Below are 21,863 nucleotides of genomic sequence, written 5' to 3'. Positions count from 1 at the left end.
AAAACAGACATCGGAGCTTCAGAACTAGCTGCTGCTGGAGTCAGCGTCTGCGTTGTAATAGTTGACACCATCACACCCATCTCCCCAACCCCTTTTCCTCTGCCCCTCTCCCTCCACCCGGAACACTGGAAATCCACAAGCGGCCGGATAGCGGCGAAGGGCCGGCGAAGCTGGGGGTGGTAACGTTACCGGACTCGCAAGGGGTCGTAACGGTTACAGACAAGCACAGCCGTGGGGATCTACCGACGAGTATGGACGGGCTGGCCGTGGAAGTTCGCGGCTCGAATGGGGCCTTCTACAAGGTAACCTGCCTGCTTACTTACAGTCGTAGTTTCTAGTTGTCCCAGTTAAAAGTTTTGTTTCATGAAAAAATGTTAGGTTTCGTTCTTCTGAGCCCAACCCAAGCTAGCCGTTACTCGACTTACGTTCGCTCAGGTCCAGTCCTGAAGAACAGGGATGGTTTAGCGTTCCATTAGGGTTGGCCATTGTGGGGTGGGCAGCTAGCTCCAGCTAGCTAAGCTAGGTGCACTTGTCATGAAGATGTATAGTACATATTTTGGTCGGTTTTTTTTTTTAGCAACTGTCATTATCAATAAATGCTACATCTAAGGACACAGATTTCCAGAGTGTTGACATGGCATATTGTGTTGTCTTGTAACTATTACTTTTCTAAAAAGGTGGGATAAAAGCATTTAAAGCTCCTCTGAGGAACTTTTGGTTTGTATTGATTTTGGCGACCCCTATGGAGAAAAGCGTACCTCTTATCTCTCTGCTGATTTTGTCCTGTACATGCTTAAGTGGTGGTTTTTAACAAAAAGTCTTATCCTGCTTTCTTCAGTCATATGTATCACTCACATTAAATTTTTGCCCTGGAAAATGTAAACAAAAGCAGCATGCAGTAAATCGCTTCGTCTGACACGTACCCCCTGCCGGATTCAGGCATTAAAAATAAGTATATAGAAATAATCAATGTTGTCGCTAACGGTCTGGTTTAGTTTTTTGAGGTTATATAGAGTAATCTGAATTTATTTCAGTTTCTGTTTCATAACCGGCGAAAACTCCTCACAGTAGCTTTAATGCTGAAGAGAGCTGCTTATCAGACAGCTGTTCTGCACTTCTTGCGTTAAAGTATGATGAGATGCTACATCAAAGCTAACATTTTGCTTGTCTCCCAGCCCAGGCTCTAGCTACAAAATTGAAATTATAAACTTAGGTTTACTGCCTAGACAAGGAAGATATACAGTGTTAGTTTCGGTTTCTATTCTGTCTCATTTTCAAACGAAAGTATACTTTCATATCCTACCACGTGACTTAAAGTTTTTATCGATGCTGTGTCACAGCTTGTTTTCCAACATCACCGTTGAGATAGCAACTCGATAACTTCACAGTAAATGTTACACATTATTTTTTTAATCAAAATACAGCTTAAATGCCAATGTTTTTATTAGTCTATAATACCAAGTAACACTAGACTTTCTGACATAATTTGGGATTACATAAAAATTAGGATAAAAACTGATATAGGTCATCACTACCTGAGGACACACATGACGGTTGGAGATACATCTAAGTTGTGTTACAGCTTTTATAGCTCCTAATATTTATTGTTTCTTAATTTACAGACATTTGCTTCTCCAAATGCTCTTCTTTTCTTTCCTGTCTTCGGTTGTTCAGCTGGTCAAACGACCACATGGTGCTTCAGGGATGAGCCTATATTTACTCCCCTCATGCTGCTTCACCTGTTGTTCTGTTTTACAGGGTGACAGTTTGACTGTGGCGTCAATGAATGCTTTCCACTAACATATATTGCGTCCATTATCTCATGGCTCTCACTTTGTGGATGAGATGGACACTTAGTGTGTTAGTTACATTCTAAATGTCATTAGAGTCGGCACGTTGTCCTTGATGGGAGAGCAAATGGGGAAAAGCTTTATTACTTTTTTCCTGTTGTGATTGACACACGGGTTAATAGCTTTTAGGTTTTTGAATGCACCCAAATCACCTTGGTGTCAATGTGAGCCAGTTAGTTTTTCCTTTTAAACTATGAATCAGGATCATATTTACGAACCTGTCAGGGCAATACAGCACCTGGCAGGAAAATGGCACTTTATCTATTTTAGAGTCTGCGTCTTTTTCAGCAGCAAGCACATACAGGCAAGCGTATGAAAGCCTAAATGAGGATTCAAAGCAGTACTTTTGATTGATTTCCCCCCTCCAAAAAATGTCTTTTTGTGACTTGATATGTTGCATCAACAAAGAACTCAGTTTAGTCCCATTTATTTATATTACAAGTGGGCTAACTCAATAGTTTTCCCAGAACACATTGGCTACTTATGTCACCCAACCTGCTTGTGAGAAGAAGGTTGGCTGTCCTGTGGATGAAGCTACGTCACAGCTGCTGCCTGTGACCCCTCTCTGCCCCCCAACTTTTCACTAGTCATGTTAGAAAGAGGGGTTGCCTGCCTTTTGACCTGGTAGTTCTAGGTAGAAGCATTACCTAATATGACATAACATGCACATGCAGCCTAATGTAACCTTTGGAAATGAGAGAATGAGCATTTAGAAATAATAACATTTAGAATAAATAATAATGCTGGTACAATACGACAGACCTCTTTTCGTGCCATTTGATATTGAACACTGGCTTTTTGAAGATGTTTGACAAACAAACATCAACTTGAATGTTGGTGCACTACCACATTTTGAGGAACACTGGCATAAAAGTTGTAAAAATACCTTTGTGTCATCTACATGTTCATAGCCAGCTTTTGCAGTGCAAAGGCAGCACCTTCCCAGCAGGTGAATCCGCACACCCCCCACTCCAGGCCCCCACGCATGCTTGCGAGTGAAGCCTGACTTCTCTGTCCCATATACGGTTAAGTGTCACATTGAGAGAGATACGCCACACCCTCCACTTTCCTCCCTTCTCGTCATTGCTTAAGGTAGTGAAGGGGGTGTTGGTCAGAGTTTATGGCCGCTGTGACAGATTTGTTGATGGTCTTGATGGACGAGAAACACGTTGAAGTGATCTTTCTTGTTACAGCTGTCACTGAGATATCACACAGTGTGTAATGTCCTTTTAAGCCAGTCTAAATGAGGGATTGCCTTCCGTCCCCGTACACATGCCCTCTTGTAAAACAGTATTTTTTCAACCTATACACAAAGAGAGAGCAAGTGTAGTTTAATTCTGTTTTGTGTGTAAGAGTAAGATTTCCGGGCTGTCTGTGCTGTCAGGAGGAGTCAGTGTTCCTCGTCACTCTATCCAGCACCCGATTCACAGCCAGAGAATCGTGTCAGCGATGTGATGCCTTGGCTTCCAAAAAAGCTCTAGATGCTCTTTTTTCAGCTTCAACAGTCACAGTATTTGGTCTAGCACGGCTTACAAGCCAGCTGTCTGTGTTGTTTACATGCAGAATCAAACACTCTCAGCCCCACCCCTCTTCACTGCCTCTGTCTTGTGCATTCATGGGAATAAAAACCTTTCTCTTTCTGCTTTTTCTTTTAGGGTTACATCAAAGATGTCCACGAAGACTCTCTCACAATCGTCTTTGAAAACAAGTAAGTTTGCTCTCCTCTCTGTCTGCTTTATAATAAATAGTAGAAGTGTGGGAAAATGAAGCTTGAGCTGCAGTAATTGAGAGTTACGACAACTGCTTTAGTCTTTACCCAGACGGGCAAAATTGTCCTCCTCAGCACCTGTGCTTGGCATGCAGCTGTCCATACATGTCTCTAACAGTTTTTTACCTCCTGTTCTGACCCCTCCTGCCCTTGCCATCCTGATAGCATGCTTTTCTATACTCCTAGCCCCACCTTCTGTCCCTGTCACTGTCCACCTCCCCCACCAACCCTCCAAATTATCCCTCTGGTCCCTCTTTATCTGCTTGGCTCAGAGTGTAGTGCAGGGTGCCCCTAAAAATAGTGACCCAAGGTATGCAGGGAGGGAGGGGTGGCAGCATGGAGGCAATTTTGGTATGTTTCATACCCCCTCCTTCTCCTTTTACTTTCTCTGAGCACATGGCGGCGTTGGAGTAGCTGGTTGTATAAGATGGTGAATGAAAAGAACACCGTTTTGTGTAAATTTATAGTAACGTGGCTCATGAATGAAAAGTAAATCTCAGATTCACAAAAAGCTTTAGGTTTCTTTAGATTTGAACATTGATGTGAGTTGTTTTATTTTATTTATCCAGTGTTATAGTCTCAAATTTCACCGTTTGAACTTATTTACTGAAGTTAATCTTTTTGAGCTATTTCCGAGTTCCTATTTGGCGTTAAAGGACATCTTACAATGAACACAGTCATTCACTGTCCAGACGCAGTCCTCACAAGCTTCCTCATTAAACTCAATGAGCCATTTTAATTCTTATTTTCATTATCTGTCTGTTAATGTCCTGCAGAGCAGTGATTGGGTAATACACCCGTCCATGTCGCTGCAATCCCACCATGGATCTAGTGAAACAGAGCTTATGCTAGACCACTTGAAACATATAAAAGCATACCATTTTTGAGATTGTTGATAAGGTGACAGGTATTTCTGTGTCCTTCTTCTTCTTCAGCTGGCAGCCAGAGAGACAGTTGCCCTTCAGTGACGTGCGGTTGCCTCCTCCAGCCGACTACAACAAGGATATTGGTGAAGGAGAGGAGGTGGAGGTAAGGCCTGCTGCCCTGCCTCTCTGCGTCTGCTCATCCACCTGACTTTTAACCTAATACCTCACGGTCTTGGTTTCTTTGCCCGAGAGCTGGGAAATTTAGACACCAGATTTATGATTTTAATCGATGCTTCTAATGGTATCATCTTTTAAGCAGGGTTTTTTGGGGTTTGCACTGTCTTCTGCAACTCGCAGGGCTACACTTTCTCCCACTCCACTGCTTGCTGTCGAGATAATACAATAAATAACTTATGCAGCCGCTTTAAGTTTTCATAGACTTTAGACGATCTTTACAGCTGACAGTGGTTTGCTCCTGGTCAGTTGCTGCAAAACTGAACCACTTCCAGGTGACTGAGGAGACTTTTTATAGGGCCAGTGCATACATCCATGTTGACGTTTTACCTGTGCCTAAAGAAAAGTGAAGTGGTGGCGTTTCGAAGCATAATTATCTGAGTTAAGGGAAAAGGGAACTTACTGAAGGATAAATTTGAATTACCTCATTTGTCGCCCAGCTCTACTGTGCACTTCATCAGATGGATTTGTTATTGGCGAGTATTAACTGTTGACGGTTGACATCCATATGGCCTCAAAATGATGACAAACCAAAATCTGAAATTAAGCAAGTTTATCATTGTAACTAGCCTTAACACAACATCTTAAATCATCCCTGAGATATTTAACTTTTAATCTAGCATATTTATTTTCTGCCTATCAGACAACATCAGTTAGTTGTGCAATGAATGGATATGATTCTATTTATGACAAACATTAGCTTGATGAAAATGCTGCCAAGCTCACATTACACCTTTCACAAAAAAATAGTAACGTTCAGTTACTGGGTGTAATAGTTTTAGTTTTTGATCCTGCCTCAGCTGTCATTCACAAATGTGCTGTTATCACAGGTTTACTCCAGGGCCAACGAACAGGAACCATGCGGCTGGTGGCTGGCCCGGGTCCGAATGATGAAAGGAGAGGTAAGGTTTCCTTTTTTTATCTTTACTTACATGTTTGTGATGCTGTCGTGGAATGCTTTACTCCTGCAGCAGCCTTTTGCAAACGCTGTTTTTAGTAAACCAGTTTTTTGCCTCTTTGACTTTGATAAGTCAGAGAGAGTTTCCTGAAGTGTGATTTGCTGGATTACATGGCTGGAAATATGTTGGATTTGTTTACATGGCGATGCACTCTTCCGTTGCGTATGTCAGGCAAGAGGTACTACTGTTGCGCATCCCGCTACATTTTTACAATTGACTCTTACAACCCATTAGTGTTTGTGCATATCAGCGGAGTAAGGAGGATCATAAAAAGCGGGATTTAAGTTCATTGACGTTACGTGGTTGGATTATTTAGACGAGAGAACACTACATTTGTAAGTAATTTAAGTAACAGTTAAATGATTTATTTTCCTCCCTGTCTGCCTGTCTTGTATCGTGGAGGGATGATATTGTTGTGTTATATATTCCAGAGGTATAATCGGGTCAGATATAACATGTATAACGGTACCACTTGTCAGCTCTTCCCCGGGACCACAAAGTCTCTGCATAGTCCAATGCATTAATTAGGCAATACTATAACCAGCAACCTTATCATGATCATAATTTGTGAATAAAGCTGTGTTATAAAGTATGTCAATCTCGGATCCCATCGGCTATCGCCTGATGACGATATAGCCTCTGGCCACACCAGTGAACATGTCGGGGCACATGGCCAGTGGTTAGCGATAAACGACTTCTTTTTCCGTGTGGTGCATCGCAATAATTAACCTTTGCTGAAATTTCAAGATCATGATGCAGATTAGTAAAAAGTCAACATAAAGGTTTGTCAGGTCTGTCCTCAAGAACAGAGGTCAGATCGATAATTTCTGATGCATTCGAGGAAGTCAGGAAATCTGAATGCTGAACGGCTTTTGTGACACCGCGTCAGGAAATTTATCTCAAGTTGAATTTTAGGTCTCTTATTATAGAGATTAATAAATCATTTTCAGATGACGCTGATGGCATCCGGGGTGTCATTACGGCTCATTACGTTTCGCCTGCTTTTGCTCTCCACACGGACTGTTTTTCCTGCATACGCCGCAGCCTGCTGATACATGATTGGTCAATGTTTCTCAGACTACAAGTGTACTACAGACAGAAACCAGAAGACTTGATGTCCCGGAAATCCACGTGAATGACTACCATCTCTATTTACAGATTCCACATAGAAATGTAGAATCTGTAAATAGAGATTACCTGTATGTTGTGTATGGAGACTCTAGGCAAAAGGCGATGCACGTGATGTACGTCCCCGCCTGAGGCTGCAGAGCAATCGGCCACTATCGGAGCCCAGATCTGCAGATGAAGATAGTTTGTAATAAGTCCTATTGGGGCCGATAAATCGGTCAACCTCTTGTAAATATCAGAATGGAGACGTTGCCATTCAAGTAAAAGATGGATGAAAGATGTTCTTACTTTTTAAACAGAATTGCATGTGTTTAATTGGGATTTTTCAATGTGTCTTTATTGGAAATGACATACAATATATCTGACAGCAAGTAAGTTGTTATTAGCTCCCTGGCAGGCTCTCACAAGCCATCTGCCACCATATTTAGATAGATTACTCCTCATTTCAACTTCAATGAAGCGTTCAGCCTGAGCGACAGGGATAAAATAGAAATAGGTCATCTGACAAAAGTTCAGACGTGCATTGTAGCTTACACTAGTTTGCATCGCAATCTGTTGGGACACAGTGGAAGAGAGACACTGTATTTACAGCGCGTTACATTGCTGATGCATACTTCAGCAGCAGACTGACTGCAGAACGAGGCCCAGAGCATATCCTGTCTACTTAGAAGACTTGTGTTTTGCCTTAATGGTGTTCTCAAATCCTCTTTCCGCCTCTGCATGTCTTAATTGATTGAAACATCATAGCCACAACAGTAAGTTACAAAGCACAACATGCTGCTGTTTTGTTACCTCATGAAGTGCAAAAATACATTCTAAACCACGCTGTTGTTGTGTTTTAATCCGGCCTAATTTGCCTAATCTTCACAGTGCCTCAGATGTGGTGGAAACACCAGCGGGCTGAAGGAATTGTTAGTTCCTTAGTTTTCAATTTTCTGGAGCTATTAATTCAAAAAGGACTAATCATACAGAGACGATGGCTAGCTTCTTATGCATAGAAGTATTTAATGATAAGCAATTATGTAATACACTTTGCCTCAGTGTTCTGTTATCATGAAGAGTTCTGCTGTATGTAGAGTGAATACAGGCAACGGCTGCTGGGTAATGAGCTCATTCAGTTTGTCCCGATGTGGTTTGACGTTGTATCTTCAATTATATTTCCCACACACCCTTCAGTTCGTCTTCACACACTTGTGTCAAAAAGCATCTACATGAGCTCCGTTAAACGGGCACAGTCGGCTTTTTTTGCTGATTTCTTTTAATATTCCGATAATCTCTTTCACCAGCAAGAGCTGCAGGTTGAATAGTGGGTCAGTGGGATATGGAAAGGACAGCTTTGTAGTGCTACTATGCCAGGGGAGTCGCTGCTGGTGTAGTGCTGTTATTTGGAGCAGCCTGATAAGAGCCTGCAGGAATGTCTAGCATTGACTGATGGCTTTAATTCTGTCCTTTGAGCATGGAGAGTGCAGTGTTCATCTCAACGCCTCACGCTCTCATTGTTCCCCTTTTTCTTTCTCTATATTTTCCCTTTTTTTTCATCTCTCCTTCTTTGTTTCAGAAATATGAAACCGCTATGGACTAAATGCATCTTTAACAAGGAGTATAATTTCTTAATTTCATTCAAACCACAAATTATTTTTAAGTTGACTGCTGATTCATGATTACCGTAAAATCTGGAATATAAGTGGCAGTCTGTTTTTGTGGGTATCCCAGAGGGGAAAGGTATACACGTTTGTATTAATATATAGCGAAGTTATTTCAACACTATGTTAAATTCTTTTCATTCAAAACACACAAAATACAGCCGACAATCTGTTTCCGCCATGTCGGGTTTTCTAGATTATAGTGACATCGTCTGGGTAAAATACCACAACACAAATATATTAAAAGAGTGTCTTTTACACTGAATCTTACGGTATTATATGTTGAATGAATACAGAAGGTATGCTCCGTCTACATCTTGGTGTGACTGTTTTCTTTCTTTAAATTCAGTGTGGATATCTGAGCTGTCAGCTTCTTCACGTTTGTGCTCACATTATTAAAAATCTGTATCTCTCTTGCTGTTTTTTCTTCAGTTCTATGTGATTGAATACGCCGCATGCGATGCCACATACAACGAGATCGTCACAGCCGAGCGCATCAGGCCCCTCAACCCAAACAGCCCTTCCTCTCGAAACTCCTTCCACAAGGTCCCCATCCCCGTCCCAGAAGACCTGAGGGACATGTGAGTTTATTTACGTTGTCTTATAAACAGCTATATTTGTGAGGAAAAGTGCAGTAAAAAAGTATGATTAATTAGAATTTTCTTAAGTGTCTGAGTGGCTGATTTTACATGTCTCAAACAGCTTTCATTGATTGGTGTTATAATGGCTCTCTGCTGCCAAATGAATGAATAACAAGGCTGCTTCTCCTGTGGATTGTTTTCTTATCAACAGCTGCGCAAATGACAACATTCACAAAGACTTCAGGAAAGCTATCGGAGCCAACTGCATCTTCTTCAGTGCCCAAACACACGAACTCATTGTGCTGGTTAGTGCTCACAATACACACTTCATCTCACCTAATGAACACGTATATGGCCTTGTTATGTATCCACAGATGGAGGAACAACACAAAGGAGCTGAAGGATCTCTCAAATAAAATCTGAAAGGATTATTCCTTTGCTTTCATACGTGTAGATTTGAATTCAGCTCATCTCGCATGTCTTGCTTTCTCTCCCCGTCTCTTAGATGTTACTTTTTAGATCCAGAAATATAAATCAGCTTCATTTTTAACAATTGTGTCACTTATTGAAGACATCTTTTTCTTCACAGTCTACAAATGAAACTACAGTAAAGCGTGCAACTCTTTTGAGCGACATGCATTTCCGCAGCATCCGAACCAAGCTTATGCTAATGTCACGCAACGAAGAAGCCACCAAACATTTGGAGGTAAACGCACTCTTTTGACTTTACAGAGAAATCCTATAAATCAATTAGCCTGCTAACATTGATATTAGAAGCCATTGGGTTAGTTTACACGTGTGTAATTTTCCCCCTAGACAAGCAAGCAGTTAGCATCAGCGTACCAGGAGGAGGTAAAGGTCAGGGAGGACCTGATGGGCCTTGCCATCGGCTCACACGGCGCCAACATCCAGCAGGCAAGGAAGGTCCCCGGTGTAACCGCCATCGAGCTGGAGGAGGAGAGCTGCACGTTCAGGATCTACGGAGAGGTAGGCCGCTTTATGAGCATGTGTGTCACTGTCCTCTGTTTGTCAGTTTTTGCCCTATTTAGAGATGTCCCGATCGCAATCTCAACTATCAGATCGGAGCCGATCTGGGCATTTTTTAACTAATCTGGGATCAGCAATTTGAGCCGATCATCTCACCCCGATCATTTACGTCAGCTGACTTTTGCAGCTGAACGCATATGCGTGAATACCTTAGCATTAGCAACCCCTTGGCTAAAATGTCAGCAGTGTGGAAATAGGGAAAGGCTGCTGAGCCGAAGCACTCTGGACTTTAACAGGAATGATGAATATCCTCAAGAGCGAAATGCCAAAAAGATTAAATGAAGGTTGTTAAATTCATCGCTTTGGTCAACCAGTGCATCTCCGTGGTAGAGAACACAGGTGTTTGCCATCTTTTGGAGCTTTTGGATCCACGGTATGTCCGGCCATATGTCTCGACACTACATTTGAGACACCGCCTTACCGGAGCTGTACAGCAGAAAATCTGACGTTTGTTTGAGTAGAATTTTGATTTTACATCTTTTAGTTAATTTGTTTACATAAGTTATTTTTGACGGCAAAAAAAAGTACAGTGTGCAGCTAAAAACGCTGATCGGGACATCCCTAGTCCTAATATATGGACGGATGTACTGTAGTGTAATGTGGTGTTATGTTTGTGTTGTGTTACAGACCCCAGAGGCAGTAAAGCAGGCTCGAGAGTTTCTTGAGTTCAAAGAAGACTACTTTCAGGTACCCAGGAACCTTGTAGGTGAGTGAGACAAAACATTCACAAGGGAGCTCATTTTGTTGCCGACAGCATCCCACGTCATCTTTCTTTTCACTTTGCGTTTTAACAGTCTTGTTTTCCTGTTTCTCTCTTTGTCAGGCAAAGTCATCGGCAAGAGCGGCAAAGTCATCCAGGAGATCGTGGACAAGTCGGGCGTGGTCCGCGTCCGGATCGAGGGAGACAACGACAAAAAGCTTCCCCGGGAGGAGGTAGGCAGGCAGGGGGCAAGCAGGGACGACACTGCCAGCGGCAAAGAGGTGAATGGACCGTTCGGCTGGTCTATCAACCACCGATAAACCCCACCCCCCCCTCCCCTATTTGCTTTCCGAAAAGCAAAGCTTCTTAATTGCAGCAGAGTGTACGTGTCCCGTGTGCTGTCTGCTTTGACACTGTTCCATTCTGCTGCTTTGTCTCTCTCCTTTTGTCACTAGCACTTATGTTTTCATTGCTTTCAATACACACAGCCCACAGTGCAGCATTTGCCTGTTATGTTGGGCATGTGTGGGCATTTAGTTGTTCTTTGTTTCTGTTTCGCGTCCTTGATGTGATTTGTCTACCAGTTTTCCTGAAATGCTCTGTTACTCACACCTTAAATTGTCGTTTTTGTGTACGGTCTGACCGGTTTCCGAGTCAGCGATATCTCCCCAACAATGGGGCTCATGATTTAAATCTACAAACATCTGCGTCTTTAATAAAGACTCAACTTTTTATCTCTCTCGCTGTGTTTTTATCAGGGCATGGTTCCCTTTGTGTTCGTGGGAACTAAAGAGAACATCAGCAACGCTCAGGCTCTGTTGGAGTACCATGTGTCCTATCTTCAGGTGAGTCAATCCTCCATGTTCACCAGGAGAGGGCAGCACTGGCCTTTCCCCTGTTCCTGTCACTCAAAACACTAAAGGTCTTTTTTTCTATCAGGATTTCTGCCTTCTGTTTTATCAATCCATGAATATGATTCTCCTTAGAAAACCTGGAAACATTTTTCTTGGAAGCAAAAATCCTCTGACATGTGGGGTCAGGTTGGGGAGTGTGGGCGTTTGAGCAGGGGCTTTTCATATTGGTCACCTGTCTCCGTCCTGTCCCAGCACCTCATGAGGAAAGCTGCTGAGAGCACCTCATTTTGCCCTTACCTCATGTGCTTTTATAAATAGCTCCTCGCTCTGGGATGGGGTGAAGGGTACTCTGGAGTTTAGATTACCAGCTATCTGGACCCTCAGCTTTCCTAAAATAATGTCAGACCCCCCCTCCCCTGCCTCACTTCCTTCACACCTCCCTTGAGGTTCAGCTGTCGTTGGTGGAGGCAGCTGTCACGCTGCAAAGTGAGACCCCCAACTCCCCCAAATCAGTCACCAATAAACCCGCTTAGAAACTGCTGTCACTGCACTGCTGCCATTAGATGTCAGGTCCCACCCCCGACATCTAAGCACATGGCACATGTGGCTTTACTGAAAGATTTAACTGAGAAGGTATGGTTTAAAAAGATTGAATGTAAGTGCCAGCAAACATGATAGCTTTAAGTTTATCCTGGCTGTAACGTTTTGTTAGAGGGCTGCGACTGAGAGGATTAGTTGTCCAGGGGATTCCAGGCAAAATTAGATTGATATTCTAAGATCATGGTCTGCATTAAGACGTTGACTTGGCCACTGTGACATCACCAAATAATAGTTTGGACCGCGGCGAGCTTGGCGTTTTTGACGTGACCGTATTTGGAAGGGAAGATGAACACGTACATTATATACATAGCTACCTTTCTATCCTGGTAGACAGTTTACTGCAGTTGCAACTTCTCTGTCACAGGTAGCCACGCCAAAAGCTTTCCCTGCTTTATCTTCTCTTTGAACCGAAATAAGACCTTAATTTACAAAGTGATTATCATGCCGTATTGATGACATGAAACTTGCGAGTGAGACTATAAACGCATTAGGAAAATGTTTATAATGAGGTTATAATTAAAGTGAGAAGTAGGTTCATTTTGGAGTAGACTTGATTTCAGTCTGAGAGTCTCCCCCTGCTGGCCGAAAGGCTTTGTGCATGTTGTGGTAGAAATTGTCACATGGTCATTTTAGGGTCCTTGAGACAAATCTAAACAACCAAATGCGCTAATCTCTCTAATCCACTGTGGAAACTGTGAATCAAAGCGGCTGAGAACATCTGAGCAAACTAACAGACTGTCAGGCTCTCTCAGCTGTTCTTATAACACACAATGTGGTATTTGTTTGGTCTCTGTCCAAAGTCGGGGGATCGTTTCCATCTGCACTTTGTCAATCGAGGCACATCCAGGACATTTCAGCTGTTTTGTACCTTCAGGAAAACGCTGTCCTTCCTTATTTTGAATTCGGCTGTGGTATGCAAACATATCGGTGGAATAATGGTTGTGATGACGGAATCAGCTGCTCATGCTAACCTTCACATCACAAACTATATCTTCAATCAACTGTCAGTCTGTCTGATATTTGTAGGTGGTTCAATAAAAGTTGTTTTTTTTCAAATGGCCATGTTTTGGGGGGGCTGAATTTCCCCTCAGTCTATCTAAAACTTTACACATTACTGCCACTTAGTGGTGGAATGATAGACTTAACAACAAGCACAAAACCAGCCCCGGCCCACAGCAGGGAAGTTTGGTTCCCAGCTCAATGCAGCAGAGTTTGCGTGTGATATTTCACAGGCACAAAACTAATATATCAATTAAAATAACAGTTTAAAGTCCAAAACAGAATCTGTGATTGTTGTGAGTAGAAAACATTGAAATATTAGTATTTACATTTTGCTAATTTAAAGAAATATATTTCAGCCATGGTTGGCATCTTTGGGCGTTTTCCCCATTTGAAGAAGGCAAAGTAATTGCAATCTCTATGCCCATACACATCATTTAAATTTTAGTGATTGATTATTTGTCTGTTCTTAAATTGGTCAAATGCTCTGCATATAATGAAACACTTACACTTTTGTAAAAATCACATGAAGCTGTCAAACTTGAAGGCGTCTGGGTCATGCTCCTTGCCTCAGGGATCTTATTTTCTTCATGTTAGAGGACATATCCTATATGGCAACAGAACACACATTAGCTGGGTTTACATGAAGCCTGATATTCCCATTATAATCGTTTTAAAAGCCCAAACCACATAAACACTTCAGTCATAATAAAAAGGACATGTAAGGCCAAGTTTTAAAAAAGTCCACCTAATTTCTGGTCCTATGAGGAGGCAGGGGCAGTAATTAGCTTTTGCTTCACAGAGCAGACCTAACAGCTTCTTGTGCCCGTCTTCTCCTCTCCATTGCTTCCGGTAGCAGTAAGCACACGTTAGTGTCACGCTGTTGCTTGCTTAACAGCAACACAACAACGGCAACTACTGCGCTGAACAGACGATGGATCTCCATCTTGAGCTGATATAAAACGTGCCGAACCAAATGCATAATGTGCGCATGTTGCACAGTTGTTCCGATTAAATGCATCGCCGCATGTCAACATCAGATCTTTAGGGATCACACCCCATGTAAACAGTTGACCCGAAATTTTCAATGGGGATTATTTCAATCAGAATGAATTCAATCAGAATACTTGTTACTTGCATTTCAAGTCAAACTCTCTTCTTCTGTCTCCCCGTCTCCGTCCTACAGGAAGTGGAGCAGCTGCGCATGGAGCGTCTCCAGATTGATGAACAGCTGCGTCAGATCGGGGTCGGGTACCGCGCCCCTCCTAGTCGAACTGGAGGCCCCGGTGTTGAACGGGAAAAAGGATACCTGACAGACGAGAGCAGCAACTCACTCCACACCTCCCGCACCTACGGGGGCCGTGGCAGAGGACGCAGGGCCTCCAACAGCCAGTACTCTGGATATGGTGAGAATCACTGAGCTGAATCATAATTTCAATTTGAGATAATCAGACTGATCTTGTGTTGTGCTTGTTTATCCTTTTTACACCTGTTGTCTGTGCTTTGTCCAGGCACAAACTCTGAACTGTCCAATGCTTCTGAGTCGGAGGATGTTAATGACAGAGACCAGCGGCCCAGAGGCATAGGCGGGGATGAGAGAGGCTCTCGACGGGGTGGCAGGGGCAGAGGCACCAATTCAGGACGAGGTCGCGGAGGGCCGGGGTCCAAGCCTTCCAACTCCATCAGCTCAGGTAGTTAAGATCAGGACATCCCTAGTTACCGGTTAAGGTTATGATTACTGGCAATATTTTGTGTGTCAACATAGTGAAAATTTGCAGTTTTTGCATGCAGGAGTATTCATTTAGGATCTTTCAGGACACTCTAAACTAGAGCTGTCCCCTAAAAGTCACAATTTAAACCGAGAAGACCTCGAGTTGACTCTAATGTTTTCAATTCTTTTTTAGCTGTCACATTGTACAAAGAGCAATGCAGCAGCAACGTTTTGGTAGGCTTTTCATTTCAGAAACGGAGTCTAAAAATCCCTTCACTGTTTATTTGGACGGGTGGAAACCTCCGCTGATTATTTGGCTTCCAGTACAAACCTCTGATCAGGGTTTTTCCTGGCTCAGAAAGTCTGTTACCTTATTGGACAGAAATCTGCATTTTCCTGTTATTTCTGTTCATTTGGTAAAATGTCTATCATGCTTCAGTAAATTTACGAGAGTAAATGAAAACCCAATTTACAAAATTGGTTCAGAAAAATGTACTAAATAGAATATTTGAAGAGGGGGATTGAAGTGAGTTAAAGAGGGAGAGGGGTGTGGAGTTTGGAGAAGGCAGGACAGTGGTGGGAAAGTACATTAACTCCAACCTCCTACTTCTACTCGGCAACATTCAGAGGGAAATATAAACTCTTTACTGCATTGATAAAACTAGTAACTAGAAACTTTACAAATTAAGATTTTTACACATAAAATGTACAAGTGAAGCTGAAACAATTTGCCAACAGGAGATTGTCTTGTGAGATGCGTTCTCTGCCTCATGGAAATACTCTGTTTGCTTTAGGCGAGGGATTCAGGAGGCAGGGCATGATAAAACAACAGTCCGTAGCAGTTGTAACTCAGCGCTTTAAACTTTCCACCAGAAATAAAATGACTTATTTTATGAGAAATCACAGGAAGTCCACTCTCCCATTAGCATAAGCTTGGCGGCGGCAAGTTCAGCTTTACTGAAAACAATGCAGCGTCAGCCGCATGTGTAAAATATAGCGGCTGAGGAGAGTTGACGGCTGGAAGTCAAAGTTTATGTTCTGCCTGTTCAGCAGTTGTTTGATAAATTACAGAAACACATTCACAGATGATTTAATGTTTTGTTTTTTTTATTCTTAAATCTTATGATTTTGGCGCTGGTGATTTCCTGTGGCGCTGGCTTAAACCTCTTTAGGGGGCGCCAAAAATTTCTCTCTGCAGGCAAAACCCTGCTTATGAATAAACAGACTGATTAAAACCAGGTAAAACAGTTCAGTTTAACCAACACTGTGGTTTTAATGTTTGAGAAAGCTGATGGTGCTTCTCCTCAATATTGTACAGTCTGGGTTTTTAATGAGTCTTTGCTTTTAACTAAAAGCTTGAACAATGTTCTGTGGTTGATCCAGTGCTGAGGGATCCAGACAGTAACCCGTACTCTCTGCTGGAGGGTGAGGGAGAGCTGGCCGAAGCAGACATGAGCGAGGGCATGGGAGGAGACCGCCGCAGACGCTCCAGGCGCCGCCGCAACGACCAGGAGCCCAGCGTGATGGACGCTGCTGCCGAGTCTGACGGCCAGGCTGGACCCAGCGAGAACGGACTGGGTGAGAAGTGATGTCGTCTCGCCTCTGCGTCTCTGTTGAACAACCTTTTTTGTGAAAGAAATTCTGACAAATCTTCTCTTTCGACCCTTAGATGAAGAAGCTCGTCCTCAGCGCCGCAACCGAAGTCGCCGCCGTCGCAACCGTGGCAACCGCCCCGAGGGAGGTTCCACAAGCCGTGAGAGGCAGACAGCTGATAGTGGTGAGTCACCCAGTTTAACGATTTCTAATGAGTATAAGCTCTGATCATTTTCTTCCAAACTGCGGTCCTCTGGGTGACTTTTAAAGCATGCATTGTGTTTTATTGCTACAGGTTTGCAAATAGCTCCTGTTAGCAACAAATTAGCCTTCAGCAAATGTTCTAGCTGACAGATTTCAATGTTTGCAGTGACTGTTGCTGACTACATATCCCGTGCTGAGTCCCAGAGCAGACAGAATCTGCCCCAGAAGGAGAACCATGCTGGCCCTGAGCCCAAGGTACAGACAGAAACACACAGGACTATCATTACCTCGAGACCTCTGTTCATTTGTTATGATGGTGGAGGTCGTCTGTGGTCGTCTTAATGTGGCAGTGGGAATCTGCCAAATCCAAAACTTGTAAAGTAAAAATTCAACTGCAAATTATTAGCCAGCATATTATAGTAAACAAAGAGGTCAATTTATTATCTTAGTGCCGCATAGATCGGCATCACGTTGGTTTGATACAAGGTCTTTTGTTCTTTACTCTGTCAGTTTTTTTTGAGGCTGTTGTCAATCATGAAAGACAGCATTTCAGTCTATAATGGGTGAACAGTTATTATATCCTAGCCAGGGCTGAGAGGGTTACTTTAAAAATGTATTCAGATACAGTTCCTAAGTAACTGTTAAAAATGTAATCAGTAACCTAATCCAAGTATCACAACTTTAAAGTAACGTAACTGATTACTTTGGGATTACTTCAACACTAAATCTGCAAATAAGGTCAAGGTCAAGGACAAAGAAATACTTTTGTAATGTGCTAATGTATGTTTAAACTAATAGTGGTAACTATGCACATTTAAATGTACTTTAATAAGTCTGCTATTCACACTACTTCACACTCGATCTTCAAGTACACTGCCACAAACTTATTCCAGTCTGGGGTTTGTGTTTTGCGGCCATCACCAGAGTCTCAAACTATTTTTCAGTAGTCGTAGAAGAGAACGTGTTAGCTAACATTTTAACTGGAACTCTGTGCAGCTAACGTTAGCGGTTTGTCTTACCTGTAAATGTTTCTTTAAATTAGACGTCATGGACGTCATTAGACGCCTTGGATAATGACAGCATTTTCACAGCTGGAAGGGAAAACTCACACCGTACTGTGATGTTGCTCCCATTTCCACCCAGTGAAACATTGTTTTCACTGCATTGTCCATGGCAACCACAGACTGTTGATGGCAACTGTGAGGAGCGGTGTTGTGAGACGTGTGTGCGCAGGTGCATGGTATTATCAGAGACAGTGAGACGGACGGTTTAGAAATGAGACGCCAGTAATCCTGGTAGTAATCACCATTTTTAATAAATATATCTCTGTAACTGTAACAACACAGTTGCCTTTCTTTGTATCCTAATTACGTTACGCCGTTACTCCCCAAGCCTGGCGCTAGCCCGTTAACAGCACTACTCCTACTTGAATCTGGAATCTTAAGATTATTGGACCATTCTCACATTTTCCTACCTTTTGTGCCCACAGGAGAACGGGACCAGCGCCCCGATGCCGGAGCGAACGCCCACCAAGCGTTCCCCCAGCAAAGGCATGACCCCGCCCAGCGAGACCCTGACCTTGGTCAACGGGGTCTCGTAAAGAGCCGGCCGTGCCCCTCGCGAACCCAAGTCTAGAGCAAGACTCCATGGCAAACTCTGTCCCTGCTTGCATTAACTTAAACCTTAAACAGATGAGTGAAAAGTACCTGACAAAATACCTGAATTCATACTATGAGAGTGAAAAGTACAAAAAAACGACAAACGCATCTACTTAAAAACACACGTTAACGGTGTATGCTATCCTATCTATCAGTACTTAGTGCTTATTTAAAAAAACAACTAGCTTGCCAAAAAAGAGCTGGTGGATATGACTTGATTTTTAAAAATACTGAACACGAGAAACAGGACGAGACTTTTTTTTTTTTTTTTTGAAACGGTTGTCTTTATTTGTGTCTTTTTTGTTATGTTGATTTTGTTCATTGTTTATCACTGGTTTGGACTTGGCGGTCGCTCTCTCAACCAAAACAGACGCGTCTCTTAACAGTGTTAAAGTACAGACAAGAGAGATGTAAGCTGTAGGGAGTGGCGTACGAGCAGGCAGTCCAATAGTTTATGTGACGCGATGTTCGCACACTGTACCGGGGAGTGGAGACAGACAGACAGATTGGAATATTGATAGACATTGTGCCTTGAATTTGAAAAAATAAATAAAAAACTTGAGTTTTTCCATTAAGTTTGTTTTTGTTTCCCGAGAGGAAGAAAAGAGGGAGAGATGTTCTTCCAGGTTTTCCTTTTTTTTTTTTGGTTCCAAGAAGAGAACAGACCTGTGAGGGAGTGATGAGGATACAGAAAAGGAAGAAGTGGCTGGCCAACGTGAGGAAAACAAAGTGGTGCCAAACACGAAAAATTCAAGGCGCTTGTCCTCATTCCGAGTAGAATGGACGGCGTCGGGGTCAGTGCGTGCGTGATTGCGTACGTGTGTTTGTGTGTGCACTGTTGCGATATTTGGCAACCACATAACTAAACAAGGTGGGGTGAGGTAACAAAAGCGCAACACAGTCCTGGGCGGGTTGCTCGGTCAGGCGTCTCTGTTTATCAACAGGCCTGATAAATACGGTTCTTTGAGGGTCCAGGGTGGCACCCGTGCAGCCTCGTAAACCAGGACAGGCTGAGACCAGACAGACGGCAGACTTGAACTCTAGACTTAGACTTAAAAGAGAACTGTACCGTGCCTCTTTTCTCTGTCAGAGGGGGCGGCGGTGCTAGCTTCCAGCCACACTAGTGTCTTGATAAAACCACTGCAGCGCGCAGCTCCGGACGCACACGAGGGCGACCACCTTCATGGGACGGGGTGCTGCTAGTGGGGGAGGGCCTGGAGACTGCGGGGCTGTGGGAATGGGACAGCTTCAAATGACATGAGAGCCACATGACACACAGGCCCACACTTACAGGTACACACAGTAGGCATACACACCAGGGTGCGTGTAAGTCGACGTGGCCGCCCGCTCGGCGCACAGTACAGGACCGCAACATGAATTTGTAAACAAGCCAAGCGTCCGTCTTGTACCTGACAGTTTGGGCTGCGAAAGTAAGAGAGGGACTCAAAAAGAAACCTCCGTGGCTCTCTGCTCATGTTGTTACTGTTGTCTTGGTTACCGCTCTCAAGTTCTTTTTGTTGCTATTTCCACATCTTAGAAAATATGAAATAAAAAATTGAAGTGAAATCAACCTCTTCTCTGGAGACGAACTTTGATTTCTCTGTCTTGTGAGTTTGCAGTCTATTTTTCTAACTCTGCATGGCATTTAGTTAACGAGTAGTAGGTGGTGCCTGTCCTGTGCATGAGGAACAAAGGGTGTTATTAATCTGACTTACAAAGCCATTGTTTCATTCACTAGAATTGCTGCTAATGTACACATTGAATGTCCAACTAACGTAGAAACTCTACCTTGAAGAGAGAGAAACTATTTGTGACTTTAAAAAAAAAAGAAAAAGAAGAAACATTTCTCCCCCGTTCGCTCACCTGCCCTGAAAGTTTCTATCGGTGGATGTGAGTCTTCGCTCACGAGTTTCTGAGCCTCACAAAGTATTCAATTACAAGGGCGACATTGTGCATGACAAGCAAGCATCCACATGACCAAAGGTTTTGAGAGACAGATGACCGGGAATGTGGTTGAATCGAGATGACCCAGATGCTGCTCTTATACAGTTCTGCTCACCTGTATGTTGTGTTTTTAAAGGATGAACGAGCACCTGAGTATTTGTACCTTGGTTCAGTTGCATGAGTGTGAGTGGAGGACGAAGCCCTATCTGGTATGTTTGTGTTTACCTTTATACCTCATTGTGTGAGTACTGTATTTTCCTTATGTATCAGTATCCCTCCCGTCCTGTTGAGAGACTGCTGGCTGCTCTGTGTGCGTGTGTGTGCGTGTGTATGTGCGAGTGTGTGTCTGCGCGGGTGCTGGTTGTACAGTCGACTCCTCACTCTGTCAGATTTTGTCTCTGGTTTTCTCACTCATGTTCTGATGGCAATAAAGGACTTTTCATTGTTTGGTATACACTTTTTCTCAACAGTTTGTGCTTTTTAAAACTTTACTTTAACACAGCAGCCAGAAACAAACGTCAACTCAAAGTTTTGCAGGCTTTTTATAACATAATTTAATGTTAATTATTGTCTCAAGCTATTTAATCCTAATTTGGAGTTTAAGAAGCATCGGAGAAGTAAAGCTACTTTTGTCCTTACAAGCATTTAGCAGTCCTTTGCCTCGGTCACATTAGTTGTAGCTGCTCTAATGAATCTGTTGAAGTAAAGCAGGAGGACACTAGAGTTACTTTATGACGCATGCATGACTCAGCAGGTTATTTACAGGAGCTTTGTGAGTGTGTCTGGACTCACAGGGACCCTGGTCATGTATCTTTCTTAAGTGAATGAATCAACCTGTAAATAATGCTGATCCTGAGCACAGTCAAGAGTTTCCAATTCATATATAAATAATACATTTTAACACAAATTTAAAGACAAAAATGGAAATGCAAGATTTAAAAAAAAAAAAAAAATCACTTTTTCTGTAAAACTTGCAAAGAAACAAATGTAAGTTATAGCTACTATAAATACTAGACTATAATAATTTGAGAAGGGCAGCAGTTAGCGAGAACAAGAGGAGGACTGTGAACACTGAAGCTGAGATACACTGCAACTGTTGGGTAACTGTTTCACAAGCCAACAGTTGCTACATTATCCCAGTCTGTCCTGTGACTTCACTTCTGTGAGAGTGTGTCGCCATCTACTGGACATTTACTGTTATAGCTTGGTAAGGTCATTGCTGCAGTTAAAGGGCCAGTTTGCCGATTTTCAACCTCAGTCCAATCATGCTGTTATGGGGAGCTAATCCCATTATGGTAAGAAAAAAATGCAATTTCACTCTGTGCCTTTGGAGGATGCTATTCACTTCTCTGGAAAACCTCTACCAGACTGCGTAAAACGCGTCATCTGGCAGAGGCCAGGGAGCTCGCTAAACTACACTTCCTCAATCTAGGACGCCCGCCTCCATTGATCGCCTGCAGCAATCAATGTCCGTGACTGGAAAACGGTCATTTCACTCCAGGGTCTCTTTACCTCTTGGTCCCT

General features: G+C 42.9%; 1 protein-coding gene across 1 annotated transcript; it reads left to right on the top strand.

Moving 5' to 3' along the window:
- Positions 1 to 82: 82 nt before the first annotated feature.
- On the top strand, positions 83 to 20,791 carry fxr2 (FMR1 autosomal homolog 2). Its single transcript, XM_069672203.1, has 17 exons — positions 83 to 302; positions 3,506 to 3,558; positions 4,554 to 4,647; positions 5,549 to 5,620; positions 8,881 to 9,029; positions 9,241 to 9,334; positions 9,619 to 9,735; positions 9,846 to 10,016; positions 10,704 to 10,782; positions 10,900 to 11,057; positions 11,535 to 11,621; positions 14,416 to 14,635; positions 14,741 to 14,920; positions 16,324 to 16,518; positions 16,610 to 16,717; positions 16,904 to 16,992; positions 18,227 to 20,791. The coding sequence occupies exons 1-17, from the start codon at positions 252 to 254 to the stop codon at positions 18,335 to 18,337; spliced, it is 2,028 nt and encodes a 675-aa protein (XP_069528304.1). The 5' UTR covers positions 83 to 251; the 3' UTR covers positions 18,338 to 20,791.
- The last annotated feature ends 1,072 nt before the right edge of the window (positions 20,792 to 21,863 follow it).

This window comes from Semicossyphus pulcher, unplaced genomic scaffold (genome assembly GCF_022749685.1).
Source record: "Semicossyphus pulcher isolate SPU_LCO1_2020_fin unplaced genomic scaffold, fSemPul1.0.p SCAF_21, whole genome shotgun sequence".
NCBI lineage: Eukaryota > Metazoa > Chordata > Actinopteri > Labriformes > Labridae > Semicossyphus > Semicossyphus pulcher.
The sequence above is the reverse complement of the archived record's forward strand: the minus strand, read 5'-3'. Positions and strand labels throughout refer to the sequence as shown.